This window comes from Macaca thibetana, chromosome 7, assembly GCF_024542745.1.
Source record: "Macaca thibetana thibetana isolate TM-01 chromosome 7, ASM2454274v1, whole genome shotgun sequence".
NCBI lineage: Eukaryota > Metazoa > Chordata > Mammalia > Primates > Cercopithecidae > Macaca > Macaca thibetana.
The window spans coordinates 84,888,858-84,910,703 of record NC_065584.1 but is presented as its reverse complement, the minus strand read 5'-3'; the positions used below and the strand labels follow the sequence as shown (position 1 = coordinate 84,910,703).

General features: G+C 46.5%; 1 protein-coding gene and 1 non-coding gene across 5 annotated transcripts in view; one reads left to right on the top strand and one right to left on the bottom strand.

The window, feature by feature from the left end:
- Positions 1 to 1,346: 1,346 nt before the first annotated feature.
- The window catches only part of PRMT5 (protein arginine methyltransferase 5), a 108,876-nt gene continuing 88,376 nt past the window's right edge, over positions 1,347 to 21,846 (bottom strand). Inside the window, exons 2-18 of one of the 4 annotated variants that reach the window (XM_050796514.1) lie at positions 9,996 to 10,115; positions 9,244 to 9,362; positions 8,873 to 8,958; positions 8,252 to 8,386; positions 7,448 to 7,560; positions 7,264 to 7,313; positions 6,892 to 7,055; positions 5,683 to 5,844; positions 5,437 to 5,514; positions 5,288 to 5,346; positions 5,079 to 5,201; positions 4,817 to 4,992; positions 3,876 to 3,985; positions 3,574 to 3,667; positions 3,275 to 3,391; positions 3,008 to 3,072; positions 1,347 to 1,873 (exon numbers count right to left, since the gene is read on the bottom strand). In XM_050796514.1, the coding sequence (XP_050652471.1) occupies positions 1,721 to 1,873; positions 3,008 to 3,072; positions 3,275 to 3,391; positions 3,574 to 3,667; positions 3,876 to 3,985; positions 4,817 to 4,992; positions 5,079 to 5,201; positions 5,288 to 5,346; positions 5,437 to 5,514; positions 5,683 to 5,844; positions 6,892 to 7,055; positions 7,264 to 7,313; positions 7,448 to 7,560; positions 8,252 to 8,386; positions 8,873 to 8,958; positions 9,244 to 9,362; positions 9,996 to 10,105 (1,914 nt within the window). In that variant the 5' untranslated portion in view covers positions 10,106 to 10,115 and the 3' untranslated portion in view covers positions 1,347 to 1,720. Of the gene's footprint in view, positions 1,874 to 3,007; positions 3,073 to 3,274; positions 3,392 to 3,573; positions 3,668 to 3,875; positions 3,986 to 4,816; positions 4,993 to 5,078; positions 5,202 to 5,287; positions 5,347 to 5,436; positions 5,515 to 5,682; positions 5,845 to 6,891; positions 7,056 to 7,263; positions 7,314 to 7,447; positions 7,561 to 8,251; positions 8,387 to 8,872; positions 8,959 to 9,243; positions 9,363 to 9,910; positions 10,121 to 21,846 lie in introns of those variants that run through there. The other 3 variants (XM_050796516.1, XM_050796515.1, XM_050796517.1) reach the window with 3 other exon arrangements.
- Positions 10,454 to 10,526, top strand: TRNAR-ACG (transfer RNA arginine (anticodon ACG)). The gene has a single exon. It is a non-coding gene; the product is annotated as a tRNA-Arg (tRNA).

Genomic DNA, 21,846 nt, shown 5'->3' with positions numbered 1-21,846 from the left:
CGCATGCGCTAAGACACCCCAGCGTTGGCAGTAACCTCGCTGGTTTCGCGGCAACCGTCCAAAGTACAGGTTCTCATTGGCTAACGTCCTAAGTATGGGTGGAGCAAACTCAACTGCGTCTTAGCAACCAACGAGTTCCCATTGATTGGCTAACCTCAGAGACTCCAGAAAATGGAAGCGTCCTTTGGTATCCGCCCATCATTCTCTCATTGGTTAAATGACTTGCGGAGGGCGGGGAAAACGGGACGGAGAACGGGAGTGAAGGAGCCACCGACCCCACTCCCGGTGCTCGAGTTGACTAGACCAGTGCGATGGGCGGAGCCAACGAGGCACAATTTACATCCTTGGCCGTCCGTACTCGGATTTGCCGAAGGAGTCACGTCAGTCGTTACGGTTAAGCTTTGTAGAGAACAGCGGCGTTTGTTTCAAGTCCGGAGATGCTGAACTCCAAATCCCCGTTCTGAGCCGGCTACTTAAACAACCCTCCCGACCACCTCTCCTGACCTCGCTGCTTGGGACCTGGGAAAAGCAGATCTTGCCACAGACTTGTCTTGGTCCACACTCTGCCCTATCGTCATGGCCTGCTCCCACAGATCATAACTTCCGTTCAAATCAGTGCCCCCACATTTCCCACTGCAAGGGTAAATTTGAAAGTTTCTCAGGTGACTCCTTGGATGTAGCAGTACTGAGTCCTCTAACGGGAAAGAAGGAACTGATGTCCACCCTCACTTTCCAAGGGCCTCCAGGAGCCCCTAGACACTTCTGTGGTCTACTGTAGCTACCAAAAATGTAGCTGGTTATAACATGGGGAGAGCCAGAGTCGGAGGCTGACTTCCAATTCTGACTTGGATACTAATATCACATCATTGCACCCATTTCAAATTCCCCCTCTGTAAAATGGAAAATTGGACTAGATGACCTCTTAGGGACTTCAAACTGTACACCTGTGGTTTTATTCAAAAAAATAGGTAGCTTCTTGCTGGAGATTCCTGGATGGATTCCAGCCTTCCCAAGAGGTAACAAAGGAGAGGTAACCAGTTGCCAGTGCAGTAGCTCAAGAATACAGGAAGAGAAACTGGCTTCACTCACTATTCCATCTTTTCCCAAGGTGGCAAACTCTATGCCTCCTCCCCAGAGAAAAGCCTAACTACAGGTTCTAATGGACAAGAGCTCACTGTAACTGGTCAGAAAGGCCTATATCCAGGAGTACAACAGTCATTGCTCAGCTTCCTAAGTAGGGAATACAACTAGGCCCCTTTAGGTCTTGGATAAGGTATGAGGACAGATCTGAACATGCCTGGGTCTAAGTGAGGTGTGGGAAAACAGCGGCAGGGGCGGCAGCGTAGTGCAGGAAAGGGCTATAACTTTATTTGTATTTCCTCTTACACGAAACCATCAAAACAAGAACAGAGAAGGGCTGAACATCTGTCCAAACCCCATGTTCTCAGGGATATTCCAGGGAGCTCTTGAGGCTGAGTGCGTAGCTTCGAATCCAGCACTAATTCCTCACCCCCTGGCCTGAGGTCTTCACAGATTGGTGGCTTGAGCCCTGCAATTAATTATAATCCCTTGCCCACCTTGATGTAAGGCAGGAAAGCAGATTGAAATGCTCCTCTCTGATGGGCAAGGGGAATCACAGCCCATAGATGTACTGCACCTTCTGTACTACAGGAGCAGAACATGAAGCTGCTTCCAATGCTCTGGACACTTGCACGCAGGGCTAGAGGCCAATGGTATATGAGCGGCCTGTGGGGTTGTGAATAGCAGAACAGACTGGTGCTGTCACAGCCCACTCATACCACACCTTCTTGGAATTGCTGCATCGCCAGAAACGCACACAGATGGTTTGGCCTTCACGTACCGTTATGGGCTGCTGTAAGAAGAAAGACAGGGAGGTTCAGGGTGGAGCTAATGAATTATAAATGGCAGTGTATTAAGGTAGGTGTGGAGATAAAATGATAAACATGACAAGACTGGCCCAACCCTCATGAAAGTTATTTGAAGCCTATCAGAACGCTGAACAATAAGACACTGAACAAATAATCAAAAGTTTGGTGAGTGCTGTGAACATGTACAGAGTGCTAGAAAAACAACTATGAAAGGGAACACTAACCTAGTCTAGAAGGTCAGAGAAAGTTTATCTCACAATAGAAATGTTTAAAGGAGACCTAGAAGATAGGTTAACGGTGTGAAGAGACAAGCAAAGAGCTCTGCAGGCAAAAGAGAGGCATGAAAGCCTGAGGTAGGAAAGAAGATCGACAATTAGAACCAAAAGAAGGTCCATAAAGCTGAAGCAGTGTAAGCAAGGGGACAGGAGCTGCAAAGGCAAGCAAACACTAGATCACATCAAGTCTTACAAGCAATGTTCCAGATTTTGACTTTTATCCTAAAGACAATGGGAAGGCATTGAAAGGTTTTAAGCAAAAAAGAGGTAAGATCAGGCCAGGCGCGGTGGCTCATGCCTGTAATCCCAGCACTTTGGGAGGCTGAGGCGGGTGGATCATGAGGTCGGGAGATCCAGACCATCCTGGCTAACACGGTAAAACCCCATCTCTACTAAAAACACAAACATTAGCCAGGCATGGTGGCTGGCACCTGTAGTCCCAAGTACTAGGGAGCCTGAGGCAGGAGAATGGCATGAACTGGAGAGGCGGAGCTTTCAGTGAGCCGAAATTACACCACTGCACTCCAGCCTGGGTGACAGAGCGAGACTCTGTCTCTTTTAAAAAAAAAAAGAGAGAAAGAGAGAGATAAGATCAAATTTGAGTGTTTAAAAGATGGCTCTTGCTCAAAGTAGAGGACAGAAGGGTAGCCAGAATAGATGCGGGAAAGCCAGGCAGAAGGCCACTCCAAATACTCCCAACACCTACCACTGGGATCCAAGAGCATATGAAATCAGGAGAATATGAGTCATATAGTCAACTATCTTCCTGGGAGAAGGAAAGAGGCACAACACCAAAGGCAAAAGTTACTCCTTAACCTACAGAGTCTTAAAAGCAGTTCCTACCTTAATAGGGAAGAGGATGGGAAACCATGAGAACATCCCAGGAGAGTGAGTCTCTGGACGGATACCTGTATGGACAAAATAATGAAAAAACAGAAGTCTCCATGGCTGTGCCTTTAGCCTATGTTGAAGAGGGTCTCTTCTCTAATCACACAAAGATCTCCATTCATTGAGTACTGGGCCCCCCATAAATCTAAATGACACATGTACATATAAGCTGCCCAGGCAGCACACCCTCATACTCTGCCATCCACTGCCATAGACACTCACTCAGAGTGATGTCCTGATAAAGCACAGTCTCAAAGTAGCCTGCAAAGCCATGCAGTACTGTGTTCACCTCCACGGGAAACTCCAAGGTGCAATAGCGGTTGTTGTCAATCATAGGATCTGTCAGGAAATAATCATGTGGATGACAAGGGGCCAGAAGCTCTAGACAACCTGGTAAACCATGAGCAAGACCCAGGAAGGGAAGAGTAGATAAGGCAGACTAGGGACAGCAAGGGAAGAAAGCAGGAGGAAGGAAGAAGCCCACACCCCTCTAGTCAGAGGACAGTCATAAAAGAATCTACCTCTGTTGGGATGGCTGAAGGTGAAACAGGGCTGGGGCGCAGAGAGCTGGTGGAAGTTGTGCAGCCGTACCACATAAGGCATCTCGAACTGGGCCTGTCAGAGACAAGGAGAGAGAGAGAGTGTTGGGGAAGACAGACAGGAGATACCTACTTCCCCAAGGATTAAAAAAAGTTTTACTTTAGTGCTTCCCCAATCCCTAACTTCTTCGCCTCTTCATCCCCAGCAGAAGAAAATAGCTGATGCAAATACAGAAAAAGAAGAGGACTGAAGAGTACCACTTCTTTCCAGAGTGTTTTTTTACCTCAGGGTCACGGTCCTTCTCCCTACAGGCCCGGACTTCATTGTACAGCTTGGAGGAGGAGATGGGAGCCAGGAAGGAAGTATATTCTCCGGGGATGCTCACACCGTCATCTGCACAGCAGGAGAGTCAAATTAGTTCCAGAGGGAGGGAAATGGTGTGTCTGTACTAACTGAAGGATCAGAAGGATCAAACCTCCCATGTCAAAACCAACCAACGTTGGCATGGGCATGGAAGAAAAAGACAAATGCATGTTGTCACATTATTAAGCCAGCCTTCCAACTACTGTCACGGATGATTCCACTTCTAGGTTAATTTACAGAGTCACACAGATAAAAACTGAAAGAACCCAAGATAGTCTAATCTGGTAGTTCTTAACTTTTGTGGGGTCACAAAGTCCCACAAAAGTTCCTGATGAAAGCTAAGCTCAGGGTACATACGTCAGCTCAAGGAGTCGACTCCCCTCATTATTTTTTATTTCATTATTATTATTTTTTTGAGACGGAGTCTCGCTCTATTGCCCAGGCTGGAGTGCAGTGGCACAATCTTGGCTCACTGTAACCTTCTCCTCCCGGGTTCAAACGATTCTCGTGCCTCGGCCTCCCGAGTAGCTGGGATTACAGGCGTGCACCACCACGCTTGGCTAATTTTTGTATTTTTAGTAGAGACAGGGTTTTGCCATGTTGCCTAGGTTGGTCACGAACTCCTGACCTCCCACCTTGGCCTCCCACAGCACCTGGCCCACTCCCTTCATTTTACAAATATGAACACTGAGGTTTGAAGAGACGACTTCATTTGCTAAGGGCACAGAGGCAGTGGAGAATAGCTCTCAAACTCATATGATGTGACCCAGGTCCAACTCACTTTCCCCTAAACCCTGTACCCTCCTCCCAGGTAGATGTCATCCATCATCACCCTCCACCTACACCCCAACCTGGGGGCACCTTTTAGGAAGTGCTGGGCTCCATCCAGGCACTCAGGCGACAATTCATTGTCAGCAAATGAGCCCAGAAGCTCGCTGACAATGATGTCTGCTTTCTCTGGAGCCACCCATTCCCTCATGTCTGATGAGACTACGGTCACTTGGCTTCCCCATTCTTCAAACTGCCAGTTCTCTAGCCTGAAACAGAGACAATAAGGTGAGGAGACATGTTAAGGAAATTTGGCAATGGGGACTAACTTCCCAGCAAGCAGGCTGCTACTCACGTCACCACGGCATTTGGGTTTTTCTCCACAGCATACAGCTTTATCCGCCGGTCAGCCTGCTTGGCTGCCCGCAGGGAAGCGTTCACCAGGGGTCCCCGTCCTGCTCCCAGCACCATCAGTACCCTAAGAAAGAAAGGGAAGAGTCAAGCAGACTTGGCATATACAGATGTAGATATGCAAGTCTCTGGGATTGAGGGGAAAGCACTCACTGGACATTGGTATCCTTCTCCTCTTCTGGTACTCGGTCTAGCAGACATTTATAGATGGCCTGGAGGAGAGAATATCCTATGGTTGTAATCCCAATCTCCCTAGGTCATGCTAGCCCTGTGCTTTCCTCACCCTGCATACCACACAGTACCTGCTGATACTGAGAGTATTTGATAGGGTCCTTTTCAAACACTTCGTATGTCTGAGATTCCAGATTGTCCATCAGTGGCTGATGAATGAGGAAAAGGATAAAGTTAGCCAGTTTCTGGCAAAGGACAATGCACTAAAATATCAAAAACTTTCCACTGCTTTCTGAGTTTTAGTAACATTTGGAGGCATATATTCTCAAGATACATTTTCACCCCACCTTCCTACTCTCAGTGCACTCCAGACCCACCTGAAGCGGGGACTGCAGATAGTCTTCATAGCCCTTGGCAAAGAGTTCATAGGCATTAGGTGGAGGACGGTTCTGGCTTAAGTATTCCAAGTACTGAAGGTAGGAGCAGAACTCCTTCTCTGAGTGGTGGTTGGTGCCTGTGATGATGAACTGCACCTCCAACTGTAAGAAAAGTCAGACTATCAGATACAGCCCGCAAACCAAGATTCTGGGCCCAGTGTAAAATATGGCCCAGATCAACAGCTCTCCTTTTTTTTTTTTTAAAGATGGAGTCTCGCTCTGTTGCCCAGGCTGGAGTGCAATGGCGTGATCTTGGCTTACTTGCAACCTCCACCTCCCAGGGTCAATTCTTCTGCCTCAGCCTCCCAAGTAGCTGGGACTACAGGTGCGTGCCACCAGGCTTGGCTAATTTTTGTATGTTTAGTAGAGACGGGGTTTCACCATGTTGGCCAGGCTGGTCTCAAACTCCTGACCTCAGATGATCCATCCGCCTCAGCCTCCCGAAGTCCTAGGATTACAGGCGTGAGCCACTGTGCCTGGCCCAGACCAACAGTTCTCTAGTATCTGTTCCAATACCAACAAAGGCAGCATGAGGCCTCAGTAAACTTGTAAAAAGCCCTCTTGGCCGGGTGTGGTGGCCCACGCCTGTAATCCCAATACTTTGGGAGACTGAGGCAGGTGGATCATTTGAGGTCAGGAGTTCAAGACCAGCCTGGCCAACATGGTAAAACCCGTCTCTACTAAAAATACAAAAATTAGTCGGGCAGTAGTGGTGCACACCTATAATCCCAGCTACTCAGGAGAATCGCTTAAGCCTGGGAGGCAGAGGTTCTGGTGAGCTGAGTTTGCACCGCTGCACTCCAGTATGGGTGACAGAGTGAGACTCTGTCTCAAAAAAAAAAAAAAAGAAAAGAAAAGCCCTCTTATGCCATAAAAGTATCATCAACACCCAAAGAGCCTCATGGATCCTTGCTGTAACTTCCTAAATGAAACCTTCTGCAAAGTTCTCATGAGGTTTGGTTTGTTTTGAAAGGTTTCTAGGGCTATTACTGGCATTTATCTTTTTGTTCTCAAGACTCCCAACTTCACTGAAATTGCTCCCCAGAAACCAAAGAAAAAGAGTCAGCCTCACAGGAAAAAACGATCATACACAGGTAAATAAGGCAAGATGTATAGCTGGACCACCTTTAGAACCCTCCTACCACTCACCTTGAGGAGCCGGAAGATGAGCCTCTGGTGCATCTTAGAAAGAACAGGAAATCCCTTCTTATTGGTCAGGAAGATGCTAGTGGGGAGAATGGCTGCTTTGATGGGCTCCCCAAGCCAGCGATCAATGACATGATTAGATGGGAGGTCAGCCCCAATTTCAAGAGCTACATGAGACAAAGAAAAACTGTCAACCACTGCCAGGCAAGAAACCCTTCCTTGCTCCTTTGTGAAAAATCTGTTTACCTCTTTAAGAGAAAGGCAGTCTGAGACAGAGGGTAAGTAGTAAAATTGTATACTATATACAAAATTCCTGAATCTTATTCACAGGAGGTCAGAGAAGCAACACCCAACCCAGGATTCTCATGGACTCACCCACTGCAATCCTCTTACTATAGTCACACAAAGTCCGGAAGTTGTGCCACCTGTTCAGAGTCAAATACAGAAAAGTACAGTCAACTAGATACGGCCGACCAATCACCATAGCTCAAGGAGACCTCCCTATAGGTTTCACCCTGTACTTCCCCTCACCCTCTCACAGCAGCAAAGGGAGACATACCACATCCATGTTTTCTCCTCCCCACTGTACTCCTCTGTGTGTGTAGTTGGTGCATTCTCAATTATATCATCTCTCAGGTCCTCTGGTGCCACCAAGGGTACCCGCATCCAGAACTGCACATGAACAGTCACCCTTTTAGAACACCCTTTTGAACTCACTCGGTCCAGAAAGTTTCCCTCAATCAAAAACTTCATCCAGACCTCGCTAATCCCTTTATATGCTTTTCCCAATTTGTGATTTTGTAAGTGAACATGTACCTTATGTATAGATCCTTATGTAAATATCTGCCTTATCTTACGTAAGTTTCCGAAATAATTACATTCGCATGTTTTGAAACTCTCTTCATACCACTTTTAGATGGAGAGGTGCGCAATATTGACCTTTTTTTTGAGACAAGGTCTGGCTCTGTCACCCAGGCTGGAGTGCAGTGGTGCAATCTCAGCTAACTGCAACCTCCGTCTCACAGGTTCAAGTCATTCTCCCACCTCAGCTTCCCAAGTAGCTGGGACTACAGGCGTGTGACACCACACCTAGCTAATCTGTGTTTTTTTGTTTTGGTTTTGGTTTTTGTAGAGACAGGGTTTCACCAGGCTTCCCAAGCTGGTCTCGAACTTCTGAGCTCAGCGATCTGCCCACCTCAGCCTCCCAAAGTGCTGGGATTACAGGCATGAGCCACTGTGCCCGGCAATACTGATACTTCAATTCTGCCAAACACACCCTTCACTGAATGGCTAGGCACAAGAAGGTACTTAGCACAATCTGACTACTATGATATGCAGCAGGAAAGGAGCCCCTCAGCTATACCATAGAAGAGTGATGGCCAGTGTGGATGTGGTTGGTCAAAACTCTGGCCAGGTTGGTGTTATCTTCCTGATTAAGGGGCAGCAGGAAAGCTGGAAGACCCAAATATGCACCAAAATTCAGCTCCTGTAACATGGCCTGGAATGGAGATGAAGAGGAAAAGGTTGAGCTAACAAGCAAATAGCTTTCTTTTCTTTTCTTTTTTTTTTTTTTTTTTTTTTTTGAGACAAAGTCTCACTCTATCACCCAGGCTGGAGTACAGTGGCACAATCTCCACTCATCTGCAGCCTCAACCTTCCCAAGCTCAACTGATCCTCCCACCTCAGCCTCCTGAGTAGCTGGGACCACAGGAATGTGCCACCATGCCTGGCTAATTTTTGTATATTTTATAGAGATGGGGTTTCACTATGCTGCCCAGGCTGGTCTCAAACTCCTGAGCTCCAGTGATCCTACAACCTCAGCCTCCCAAAGTGATAGGATCATAGGTGTGCACCATGGGGTCCAGCCTAATAGCTTTAATTTCATTGTATCAGTTGATTTACCAAGTTATTGGGGGTGGGAGGGGACCACTCTCCCTACCCAGCTTGGTTAGAAAGATCCAGCATAGAAGTCAAAGAGTCTTACCGCCTCGGAGTTCCTGCGAATCTTCTCCACTTTTGAGTCTGGACGAATCCATGGAGAAAGCTTTCCCACAATTAGCGTATTCCAGTCTGCACTCCCCCACCCAAGAGAGACAAATACTGAATAAGGTTCAGCACTTTACTTGTTCAATTTTTAGTTTTGGGAATCAAGAGTAGAAATGAGAGACAAAGGTTTTTTCTACATAGACATGGGATAGCCTGATGCAGAATAGAGAAGCAAGGAGAAAACAAGTTATCTATATCCCAGGGACTAACAAATATATCCAAGTCAGAAAAGGAGAAGAATCGGGGCCCCGATAAAGCAGAAGTTGTTATTGCCTCTAATAATTAAGGGGCATATGGGATGGTCCCTACCCCTTCCTGACAGCAGTAGGTCTGATCGTGTCTGGGGGCCGGGCCGATTCTTAGCAGGTTCCTGAATGAACTCCCTCTTGAAACGCGGATGGAAGACAGGCATGCAGAGGAAATCAAACCTACAACCGCGACAGACCCAGAATCATGTAAAGAGAGCAGCAGTGCCAGAAAGCCAAGCAACTGGATTTAGGCTATTTTGATTTTGCACAGCCCTTTCAGCTGCCATCAGTTCACCCTACTAGGCTGCTGAGTTCAGACCACCTTGGGGGATATCTCTGCTGTACTGTGCCTCAGTTTCTCCCCAAAACACAGCCATGGGAAATATGAGTAAGGAGAAAACGATGGAAATCCACAAGCAGAATTTTTTTCTCCTCAGGTGTCACTATGTTTCGAAGACCATCACATCCAGATTTGCCCCAGTTCTGCCCGTGCCTCCCCCGTCAAGATTAGCCTCTTCTCTCCCTTGCCCCCTAACACCTCCTCCCACTCCCAGACAATAATCGCGACCTCCAGAGCCCTTTAGAGTTTACTCAACAACTCTCCCAACTTTGGGACTCAGTGACCACAGGCCCCCCACAAGTTCTCTTCCTCACGTTACTGGGTCCGAGGCTTCTCCCCTCCAAAGAGTAATAGTCTCTCCCCTTCTCATCTTAGCCGACCCCCTCACCCCAGTTTCTCCGGGATGACTAGTCTGCCCTTCTCCGTCCCCGAGTTCAGACCCCGCATTCCGCTCGTGGAGGTCCGGCCCTCACCCCTGCTTGGCCACAGCCCCTAGTGTGTCAGCTATTTCGGGGACGCAATTCAGGTCCCTCCCGCTGGACACGCGGCTCCCACCAGCACCCCCGACCGCCATCGCCGCCATCTTTTTCCTCGCGCTGTCCACGCCGGGATTCCTTGATACTAGTAGCCAATCACAAAGCCAAACTAGAGACCCAGGAGGCGGGACGAGTCGCCTTAACAACCAGAGCGTCTGCCACAGCTCCCGAACGGGAGGGATGGGGAGTGGCTTTTCCCGCCAATCCGCGGGCTGCGCAGTGGCGTACGGCGAGGCTCCTGAAGATCCACCAATCTCAGAGTCTGGTTTCAGACGAACTTCAATCTCCCAGAATGCTTAGTGTATCTGCGGAACTCCGCTATGAGACTACACCTCCCATGAAACCCTGCAGTACAACCTTGAAGGAGGATCACGGAGAAAACCACTTTCGTCTCAGGGCCAGTGGCGCAATGGATAACGCGTCTGACTACGGATCAGAAGATTCCAGGTTCGACTCCTGGCTGGCTCGATGGGGCTGTTTATTATTTTACTTTATGAGCATTTTCTGATTTTCCTTACCTTTCGTCGTTTGAAGCTTCTTTATTATCTTAACGCTTTCATTTTCAGGTCCTAAGTTGGTTGGGTTCTGCAGCCATCTAATGTCAGCTTTTCCCGTAACTACCTTCAAAAGTGTTTTCCTTGTGTCATTATTTACGTCCATATGAACATTGAGAAAACTGGGTTAATGGCTGGTGCTATTAAAATGGGCTTTGTCACCTTATTATGTTACATATTAAAATAAACTGCTAACTCAGCTACTTCCTAGTGATTCTAGGAAGTAGTGTTTTGTGTTTCAAACACAAAAGGTTTGAATAAACGCCTAAAACACACACACACACACACACACACACACACACACACACACACACACTTCAAGATAGAGAAAAGGAATTCATGAATTACAGTGGGCAGCAGTCATGAAACTGGCTGGCGTGGAGGCCAGAGAGAATCTACATTTTCCCATGTCAATAGCTGCTAGAGAGATGGAAAGGAAGGAAGCAAGGAAAGACATAGGGGAGGGAAATGGGAACTTCTGAAGGCAGGGGGCCCACTGGTGTTGAGGCAGCTCGGCAACAAGGATGGAGAGGAGAACACGGTACAAGAGGCCCCACGCAGGCGCTGCTGGCAGAACTTAGGGACCGACTGGCAGGGAGTCCTGAGAAAGCAGTCGGAGTGATGCCTAGGATTCTGTCCCTGCGGTGAGCGAGAAATGCGAAGAGGGTTTGGGAAATCAGGGTTTGGGTTTAGTCATGCTGAATTGAACGTCTAGGGGGCGCTGTGTAATAGAAAGTTGGATGAAGAGTGATCTGAACCAGATGAGATGGAGGTCGCCAGAAGAAAGAACTGAGGTCATGAGACTGAGACCACCATAGCTCGATGGGGACAGAGCCATAGGAAATACGAAAAGGGTGTGGGGTAGGATAAATTCTGGGGAACCCTGGGTGCAATGCAAGTGCCCCAGAAGAATGAAAGCTGGAAAACCCGCCGGGCGCGGTGGCTCACGCCTGTAATCCCAGCACTTTGGGAGGTGGAGGCAGGTGCATCTCCTGAGGTCAGTAGTTCGAGACCAGCCTAGGCAACATGGCAAAACCCCCGTCTCTACTAAAAATACCAAAGGCGTGGTAGCAGGCCCCTGTAATCCCAGCTACCCGGGAGGCCGATGATCTCAGTTCACTGCAACCTCCACCTTCCGGGTTCAAGCAATTCTCCTGCCTCAATCTCCCAAGTAGTTGGGACCACAGGTGTGTACCACCACGCCTGACTAATTTTTGTATTTTTAGTAGAGATGGGGTTTCACCATGTTGGCCAGGCTGGTTTCAAACTCCTGACCTCAGGTGATTCACCCACCTCAGCCTCCCAAAGTGCTGAGATTACAGGTGTGAGTCATGACGCCCAGCCTTCACCAGCATTTTAAGAGGTAAAAGAAAGAGTTGTTGAGGAGGTCTGCTTGTTCTCTGCCCTAGCTGTGCCCAACCAAACTCTACATTCACGGAAGACTCGTTAGACGTTTTTTCTTCTTTAGAAGCTAATTGTCTAGATTGTGGACCATCTGTGCTCCTGGCACCTCGCTCCTGATGTCAAACTGGTAGCTGCTCTGTTGGTTGTTAACTAACCCATCATGGGTGAAAGGGAGAGAGGATAATCTATAAAACAATAATGTCAGTTTTGCCATCAGTTAAAATAATTTTCTAAAGGATTCATGTAAAAAGAGCCTAGAATTTCTGACTGACCCTAAAGTAAGTTTACATGGGCTGAATTTCTTTGGTCTGTGTTGTCTTTGTCTTTTCATTCCAAACGGCCTTAGCATTGTGGCTAGCATCATGCTGAACAGTTCTCAGTAACTCCATACCACGTTGCTCTCAGCCTTTCCTATAGCACTTTCCTATGCCATAAAAAACAGCATGTAACCGTGGGTCTGTCTACATGAGTTGTAGAGGAACAAGAAGGAAAGGAATGAAAAGAAATAGAGCACCTTGAACAAGTCCTGTCCCTAGGTGTTAAGTCAAAGTTGGTGAAGTCTACATTATGCTCTGCTTTGCTCTGCCCTGCATGCTGAGCTTTTGGGCCCAGAAGCATGTGAATCACTGTTATACTATGGGACTTTTGCCTTGGCTGAGATGAAGATAGGGAAATGGTGGGACAGAAGGGCAAATACCCTGGGTGAGAAATAATGTTACTGTCTCCAACAGGAGCCAATGACCAACAGGCCGGAGCACTGGAGACTTTCTGGAGGAAAGGGGTCCCCATTCCCAGATAATGCTCCCACTTATCTCCCGGCTTTCTTCACTTTCAGGCCCAATTCTTCCACCTTATCTTGTTCTTTTGTCCTTGTTTAAACACCTCTAGCCCATTGGAAACCTCTTTTCATCTTCTGTTGTGCTCCCCTACTCCCTCGGTGCTTGCCTCCCTCCCCAGGCCCACCTTCAGTCACCTCTGTGCCTGCCCAGCCAGCCACACTCTTCAACACCAAAATAATGGCCTGTTTGACCCTCCTACTGCTCCAAATTGCTTTTTCACAATCAAGGCTGTCTTCCAGCTATAAAAGTGGCAGAGTTACTGAGGCAAAATAATCTGTGCAGATTTGCATTCTCTTTTTTGTCATCTCTATTATACAGTGTTTATCTGTCAAAATGAATAGAAAGCAGTAACTTCTGAACATAGAAAAAGATGGAAAACTACCCAATTTATTTATGAAGACAGAACACATCTAATATCAAAACCTGTCAGAAATAACACTCCCAAAAAGCTATAGACCCTCACTTATGGATATAAATGTAAGATTCCTAAAATATTTAGAATTAATAAATAAAACTTAACAGTATGTTAATATAGTAATTATATAACACAACCAATTAGGGTTTATACCAATAATTAACACAAAGGTATTAGGAAATTTCTTTATAGAATAGGTCAAAAATAAACCAAACAAAAAATATTTGACGGTTGTTAATTGTCAAATAAGAGAACACAGTACGCTAACTGCATTTTCTATAAGTATTCTTTTTTTTTTTTTGAGACGGAGTCTCACTCTGTCGCCCAGGCTGAAGTGCGGTGGCACGATCTCGGCTTACTGCAACCTCCACCTCCTGGGTTCAAGCAATTCTCCTGCCTTAGCCTCCCGAGTAGCTGGGACTACAGGCGTGTGCCACCATGCCCAGCTAATTTTTTTTGTATTTTTATTACAGACAGGGTTTCATCATTTTGGCCAGACTGCTCTCAAAATCCTGACCTTATGATCTGCCCACCTTGGCGTCCCAAAATGCTGAGATTAGAGGCATGAGCCACCGCACTTGGCCATAAATATTAATAGTTTTTATATTAATCATATATGTGTATATATAAGATCAACAAAGATGAAATGAGCTACCCTGCATGGTTGTAAGTGCCCATAGTCCCAGCTACTCAGGAGGCTGAGACGGGAGGATCCCTTGAGTCCAGGAGCTCGAGGTCAGCCTGGGTAACATAGTGAGACCTTTTCTTTAAAAAAAAAAAAAAAGATACAAGAATATCTAGTCTCATCACTGAGTTATTTAATATTATTCTGAAAAATCCAATATAATAAGATTGGAAATAGAAAAAAGGGGGTTACAATATTTAGGAAGGGAGAGGTAAATTTATCATTATTTGTAGATGATATGATTGTACACACAGAAAATTCATAAGAATCCATTTTAAAATGATGAGAATAGTAGAATGCAGAGAAGTCACTTGATGCAAGATAAGTATAAAATAAAGCTGTAGCTTCTCATGTACTAAGAATAACCAGTTAAAAGACATAATTGATTTCAAAAAATCCCAATAATATGATAGTTAAGAGTATGGCCTGCTAAACCAGATAGCAAGAGGTTAAAGCCCTGTTCATTCATTTACTAGGACTGTGAACCTAGCCCTTCTGGCCTCAGTTTTCTCATCCACAAAACGGGAATGTAAATAATAGCTCCTATAAAGTTATTATGAGTATTAAATTAGTTAACAGAGTAAAGCATTTAGAAGCTACCCTGCACATAGTAAACCTTCAATACATATTAGCTATTTTGATTATTATTTTCCCCATTCACAGTGGTAACAGTAACACTACTATAAAATATTTATCTTTACTGAAAAATGTGAGAAACTGACATAAAGAAAATTATAGGCTGGTTACAGTGGCTCATGCTTATAATCCCAACACTTTGGGAGGCCGAGGCAGGAGGATTGCTTGAGCCTAGGAGTTCAAGGCCAGCCTAGGCAACATAGCAATACCCCATCTCTACAAAAAAATTTTTAAAAATTAGCTGGGCGTTAGCCTGGCCAACATGGTGAAACCCCATCTCTACTAAAAATACAAAAATTAGCCGGGTGTGATGGCACATGCCTATAATCCCAGCTACTCAGGAGGCTAAGGTGGGAGAATCCCTTGAGCCTTTTAGGTAGAGATTACCGTTGAGCCGAGATCGTGCCACTGCACTCCAGTCTGGGCGATAGAGTGAGACCCTGTCTCAAAAAAAAAAAATTAGCAGCCAGGCACGGTGGCTCATGCTTGTAATCCCAGCACTTTGGGAGGCCAAGGCGGGTGGATCACCTGAGGTGAGGAGTTTGACACCAGCCTGGCCAACATGGTGAAAGCCGTCTCTACTGAAAATAAAAAAATTAGCTGGGTGTGGTGGCAGGCACTATAATCCCAGCCACTCAGGAGGCTGAGGCAGGATAATTGCTTGAACCCAGCAGGCAGTGGTTGCAGTGCGCCAAGATCGGGCCATTGCTCTCCAGCCTGGGCAACAAGAGCAAAACTCCGTCTCAAAAAAAAAAAAAAAAGAGCTGGGCGTGGTGCCACACACCTGTAGTCCCAGCTACCCAAGAGGCTGAGGTGGGAGGATTGCTTGAGCCCAGGAGGTTGAGTCAGCAGTGAGCTGTGATCAAACCACTGCATTCTAGCCTGAGTGACAGAGCAAGACCCTGTCTATCAAAAACAAAAAAAAATTTTGCTGAAAGATATAATAGAAGACTAAAAAAAATGGAGAAACAAGCCATAATCTTAGAAAATAACGAATCTTACAAAGATGTAAATTCTTACCAAATTAATTTCTCACTTTCACAACATTCAATCACAATTCTTTTTTTTTTTTTTTTTTTAGACAGAGCCTTGCTCTGCCACCCAGGCTGGAGTGCAGCGGCACGATCTTGGCTCACTGCAAGCTCCGCCTCCCGGGTTCACGCCATTCTCCTGCCTCAGCTTCCCGAGTAGCTGGGACTACAGGCGCCTGCCACCACGCCCGGCTTTTTGTATTTTTATTAGAAACGGGGTTTCACCGTGTTAGCCACGATGGCCTGGATCTCCTGACCTCATGATCTGCCCGCCTCTGCCTGCCAAAGTGCTGGGACTACAGACGTGAGCCACCGCGCCCGGCCCATTCAAGCACAATTCTAATGGAATCTTTTGTTACTTGATAAAATAATTCTACTGTTCGTCTGCAATAAAAATCAGACAAGAAAAGCAAAGAAACCTCAAAAAGAACGGAGAAAGGGGCCGGGAGTGGTGGCTTTTTTTTTTTTTTTTTTTTGAGACACCTCTGCCTCTCAGGCTCAAGTGATTCTCCTGCCTCAGCCTCCCAAGTAGCTGGGATTACAGGCACACGCCACTACCACCTGGCTAACTTTGTATTTTCAGTAGAGATGGGGTTTCACCATGTTGGCCAGGTTGGTCTTGAACTCCTGACCTCAAATGATCCGCCTGCCTCGGCCTCCCAAAGTGCTGGGATTACAGGCGTGAGTCACCACACTCGGCCTCAATGAAATCTTCAGCAGCCATTAAAATCAGTGTTATCAAAGAAGATGTAGTAACATGGAGAAAGGCTTATGACATGCCATTAAGAGACACACATTACAAATTTTACACACAGAATGACCTCAACTATGTATTTTCCAAATGTTCTGTACAAGTATGTTTATATTACATGTAAAATATTTTTAAAAATACGTATAAAACCTGTTACCTTGGCCGGGCGCAGTGGCTCACGCTTGTAATCCCAGCACTTTGGGAGGCCGAGGCAGGCAGATCACCTGAGGTCAGGAGTTCAAGACCAGCCTGGCCATAGTGAAACCCCATCTCTACTAAAAATACAAAAAATTAGCCAGGCATGGTGGTGTGTGCCTGTAATCCCAGCTACTTGGGAGGCTGATGCAGGAGAATCACTTGAACCCAGGAGGCAGAGGTTGCAGTGAGCCGAGATAGTGCTATTGCACTCCAGCCTGGGCAACAAGAGCAAAACTCCGTCTCAAAAAAATAAATAAATAAATAAAAATAAACAAACTTGTTACCTCTCCCTGATCTTTGTGCTTATGTCCTTTCTTTTGAAGGTCTAGCCAAGGCCCCCCTCCTTCTCTGTAGGCTTGTGTAGCTATCTAGTCTTCAGCAATCATTCTTGCCTCATAACAGTAACATGATAGTCCTAGCCAGGCTAATATTTGTTTCTTTTTGTTTGTTTTGTGTGTGTGTGTGTGTGTGTGTGTGTGTGTGTGTGTGTGTGAGAGAGAGAGACAGAGTCTCGCTCTGTCACCGAGGCTGGAGTGCAGTAGCACAATCTCAGCTCACTGCAACCTCTGCCTCCCAGGTTCAAGCAATTCTCTGCCTCAGCCTCCCAAGTAGCTGGGATTACAGGTGCCCGCCACCATGCCTGGCTAATTTTTGTATTTTTAGTAGAGATGGGATTTCACCATCTTGGCCAGGCTGGTCTTGAACTCCTGACCTCGTGGTCCACCTACCTCAGCCTCCCAAAGTGCTGGGATTATAGGCATCAGCCATCATACCCGGCCCGGGCTAATATTAATTAAGCTCTACCACATGCCAGGCACTTTAAATATATTATCTCAAAAGGCTAGGCATGGTCGGTCATACCCCTAATCCCAGCACTTTGGGAGGCCAAGGTCAGCAGATCACTTGATGTCAGGAGTTCAAGAACAGCTTGACCAACATAGTAAAACCCCATCTCTACTAAAAACAAAAAAAAATTAGCTGAGCCTGGTGGTGCACTTATAATCGTAGTTACTTGGGAGGCTGAGGCAGGAGAATCACTTGAACCCAGGAGGCAGAGGTTGTGGTGAGCTGAGATAGCGCCATTGCACTCCAGCCTGGGCAACAAGCAAAACTCCTTCTCAAAAAAAAAAAAAAAAGAAACAAATATTTTAAAATTTTCTCAGCCTGTTGGAGTGGCTCACCCCGTGATCCTAACACTTTTGGGAGGCAGAGTGGGGAGGACTGCTTGAGCCCAGGAGTTCCAGACTAACCTGAGCAACAGAGTGAGACCACATCTCTACAAAACAAAACAAAACAAAAACCCAGCATGGTGGTACATGCCTGTAGTCCTAGCTACTAGGGAGGCTGTGGTGGGAGGATCCTTTGAGCCCAGGAGGTTGAGGCTGCAGCTGCACTCCAGCCTGGTTGACAGAGTAATACCCTGTCTCCCGGAAAAAGAAAACAAACAAACAAAAAATCTGGGCAAAGGACATGAACAGACACTTCTCAAAAGAAGACATAGATGTTGACAACAAATATATGAAAAAATGTTCAATATCACTAATCATTAGAGAAAGGCAAATCAAAACCACAATAAGATACCATCTCATACCAGTCAGAATGGCTATTATTAAAAAGTCATGGCTGGGCTGGGTGTGGTGGCTCATGTCTGTAATCCCAGCACTTTGGGAGGCCAAGACAGGCGGATCACGAGGTCAGGAGTTCGAGACCAACCTGACCAACATGGTGAAACCCTGTCTCTACTAAAAATACAAAAAAATTAGCCGGACGTGGTGGCAGGTGCCTGTAATCCCAGCTACTCAGGAGGCTGAGGCAGGAGAATCGCTTGAACCCAGTGGGTGGAGGTTGCAGTGAGCCGAGATCATGCCAGTGTACTCCAGCCTAGGTGACAGAACAAGACTCCGTCTCAAAAGAAAAAAAAGAAAAAGAAATTAATGCGAGAATAGAAAACAAAATACCACCAGTTCTCACTTATAAGTGAGAGCTAAACACTGAGTACACATGGACATAAAGATGGAAATAGACACTGGGGACTGCTAGAAGGGGAAGGGAGGGAGGGGGGCAACAGTTGAAAAACTACCTATCAGTTGGCCGGGCGCGGTGGCTCAAGCCTGTAATCCCAGCACTTTGGGAGGCCGAGACGGGCGGATCACGAGGTCAGGAGATCGAGACCATCCTGGCTAACACGGTGAAGCCCCATCTCTACTAAAAAATACAAAAAAACTAGCCGGGCGAAGTGGCGGGCGCCTGTGGTCCCAGCTACTCGGGAGGCTGAGGCAGGAGAATGGCGTAAACCCGGGAGGCGGAGCTTGCAGTGAGCTGAGATCCGGCCACTGCACTCCAGCCTGGGCGACAGAGCCAGACTCAGTCTCGGAAAAAAAAAAAAAAAAAAAAAGAAAAACTACCTATCAGGTACTATGCTCACTAACTGGGTGACGGATCATTCATACACTAAACCTCAGTGACACAGTTTACTCATGTAATAAACTTGCACATGTACCCCCTGAGCCTAAAATGAAAGTTGGAAAAAAAAAACCAAAACTGTAGCATTACTTCTGCTTGTTTTCACCCTGCTGGCCTGCCCTACAGATTTTAGACTTGCCAGCTCCCATAATCACATGAGCCAATTCTTTAAAATAAATCATATATATATATATATATATCTCCAGGTTGTGACCTTGCTTTTTTTTTTTTTTTTTTTTTTTTTTTTTTTTTGAGACACAGTCTGACTCTGTTGCCTAGTCTGGAGTGCAATGGTATGATCTCGGCTCACCGCAACCTCTGCTTCCTGGATTCAAGCAATTCTCCTGCCTCAGCCTCCAGAGTAGCTGGGACTATAGGCACAAGCCACCATGCCTGGCTAATTTTTGTATTTTTAGAAGAGACAGGGTTTTACCATGTTGGCCAGGCTGGTCTCAAACTCCTGACCTCAGGTGTTCCACCCGCCTCGGCCTCCCAAAGTACTGGAATTACAGGCGTAAGCTACCGTGCCTGGCCAACCTTGCTCTTTAGATAACCCTTTTCTAAATCCTAGGCAGGTCATTTGCTTTTGGTTACACATTCTTTATTCAGCCAGGCTTGGTAAATTTAGGACTCTCCAAACTTCAGTTGTTTTTTCCTGAGACCAGAACTTAGCCACTTTGGCTGGACCTCAGCAACTCAAAAACAAACCATCTTTTAGGGTAAATTATTTCTACACATTGTTTAGTCCATTGTAAATTCACTCATATTTTTGCTGTCTCAAGGTATAAGGAAGCCTGCTAGTTCCTTTAACAAAACCTAGTCCAGGTCCTTCAAGATGGATAATGTGGACAGATTTTTTTTTTTTCAAAACAGAGTCTTGCTTTGTTGCCCAGGATGTAGGGTAGTGGCCCCATCTTGCCTTACTGCAGCCGCCAACTCCCAGGTTCAAGCTATTATCATGCCTCAGCCTCTCGATTACAGGTGGGCACCACCACACCTGGCTAATTTTGTATTTTCAGTAGAGACCTGGTTTCACCATGTTGGCCAGGCTGGTCTCAAACTCCTGAGCTCAAGTGATCTGCCTGCCTCAGCCTCCCCCCAAAGAATTGCTGGGATTACAGGCGTGAGCCACCGCGCCCAGCCAATATGGAGAGATTCTTTATAGGGTGAGGGGCACCCTTCTCCTTTGGAGATGCCAAAGCTGGCCCTTAGGGGGCGCTGGGTCTCCTGATTGTGGTGGCCAAGGAAGAGTGCAGTCACTCCCCAGGACACCTCCATATTCACCTTTCATCGAGAATATTCAGGAAACAGATTTTGTTTATCCAAGAGTCCCAGAGTTGATCCTATTCTAAGTTCTGAAGGTGATTTCCTTTGCCTCTCATCACAAGGGAATAATCTATAAGACTTATCAGACTTGGTAAGAGGCAAGTAAAGAGAGGTTCGACTGAAAGAATGAAGGGAGGCAGTAAATGCAAATCTTTTCTGAGCAGTGTGAGGGAAAGAGAGCAGCTAAGGTCCAAGATGCTAACCCTCAACTGTCACTTTCTCTTTTTTTTTTTTTTTTGAGAAGTCTCGCTCTGTTGCCAGGCGTGGAGTACAGTGGCGTGATCTCGGCTCACTGCAACCTCTTCTTCCTAGGTTCAAGTGATTCTCCTGCCTCAGCCTCCCAAGTAGCTAGGACTACAGGTGCACGCCACCACGCCTGGCTAATTTTTGTATTTTTAGTAGAGACGGGGTTTTGCCATGTTGGCCAGGATGGTCCCAATCTCTTGACCTCATGATCCGCCTGCCTCAGCCTCCCAAAGTGCTGGGATTACAGGCATGAGCCATGGCGCCCGGCCCCTCAGCTGTCACTTTCATGCAGCCCCTTCTACTTGTCCTCCAAGGCTCCTTCCCATCTTTGCCACAATAGAGAGCAGCATGTACGAAGGGCACCTCCAACAAATCTTCCACCTCCAGTCAATGTGCAGAATGAATGGACCAAGAGAAACACCTGTAGTGCTCCCTCAGGCCACAATGGACATGACTTTTGTTCCTTTTCCCCTACGAAGGAGGAAAAAAACAAAAAACAAAAATACAAACAAAAATTTTTTAAAAATTATTTTTGTTAAGACAGGTTCTCCCTATGCTTCCGGGCTGGTCTCAAACTCCTGGACTCAAGCAATCCTCCCTGCTTGACCATCTGAAGTGCTGGGATTACAGGCATGAGCCACTGTACCCAGCCCCCAAATTCTATTCTTGATTCACTTCTGGTTTGCAACCATATGTATTTGCACTTCTTGTTACTTTATGTTCTTAGACTGTTTTGTGTGTCCACTACTGTGTATAGGTTATAAACATTGAGGACACAGTTTTTATTTATTTATTTAGAAACAGTCTCACTCTGTCACCAAGGCTGGAATGCAGTGGTGGCTAACTGCTACCTCCCCATTCCAGGTTCAAGTAATCCTCCACCTTAGCCTCCTGAGTAGCTAGGACTCCAGCCACGTGCCCCTATGCCTGGCTAATTTTTTTATTTTTAGTAGAGGTGGGGTTTCACCATCCTGGCCAGGCTGGTCTCGAAATCCTGACCTCAAGTGATCCACCTGCCTCGGCCTCCCAAAGTGCTGGGATTACAGGGGTGAGTCACTGCACCTCATCAAGGTCCTTTTTTTTTTTTTTTTTTGAGACAGAGTCTCACTCTGTCACCCAGGCTGGAGTGCAATGGTGTGATCTCAGCTCACCTCAACCTCTGCCTCCTGGGTTCAAGTGATTCTCGTGCCTCAGCCTCCCGAGTAGCTGGGATTACAGGCATGCACCACCACACCTGGCT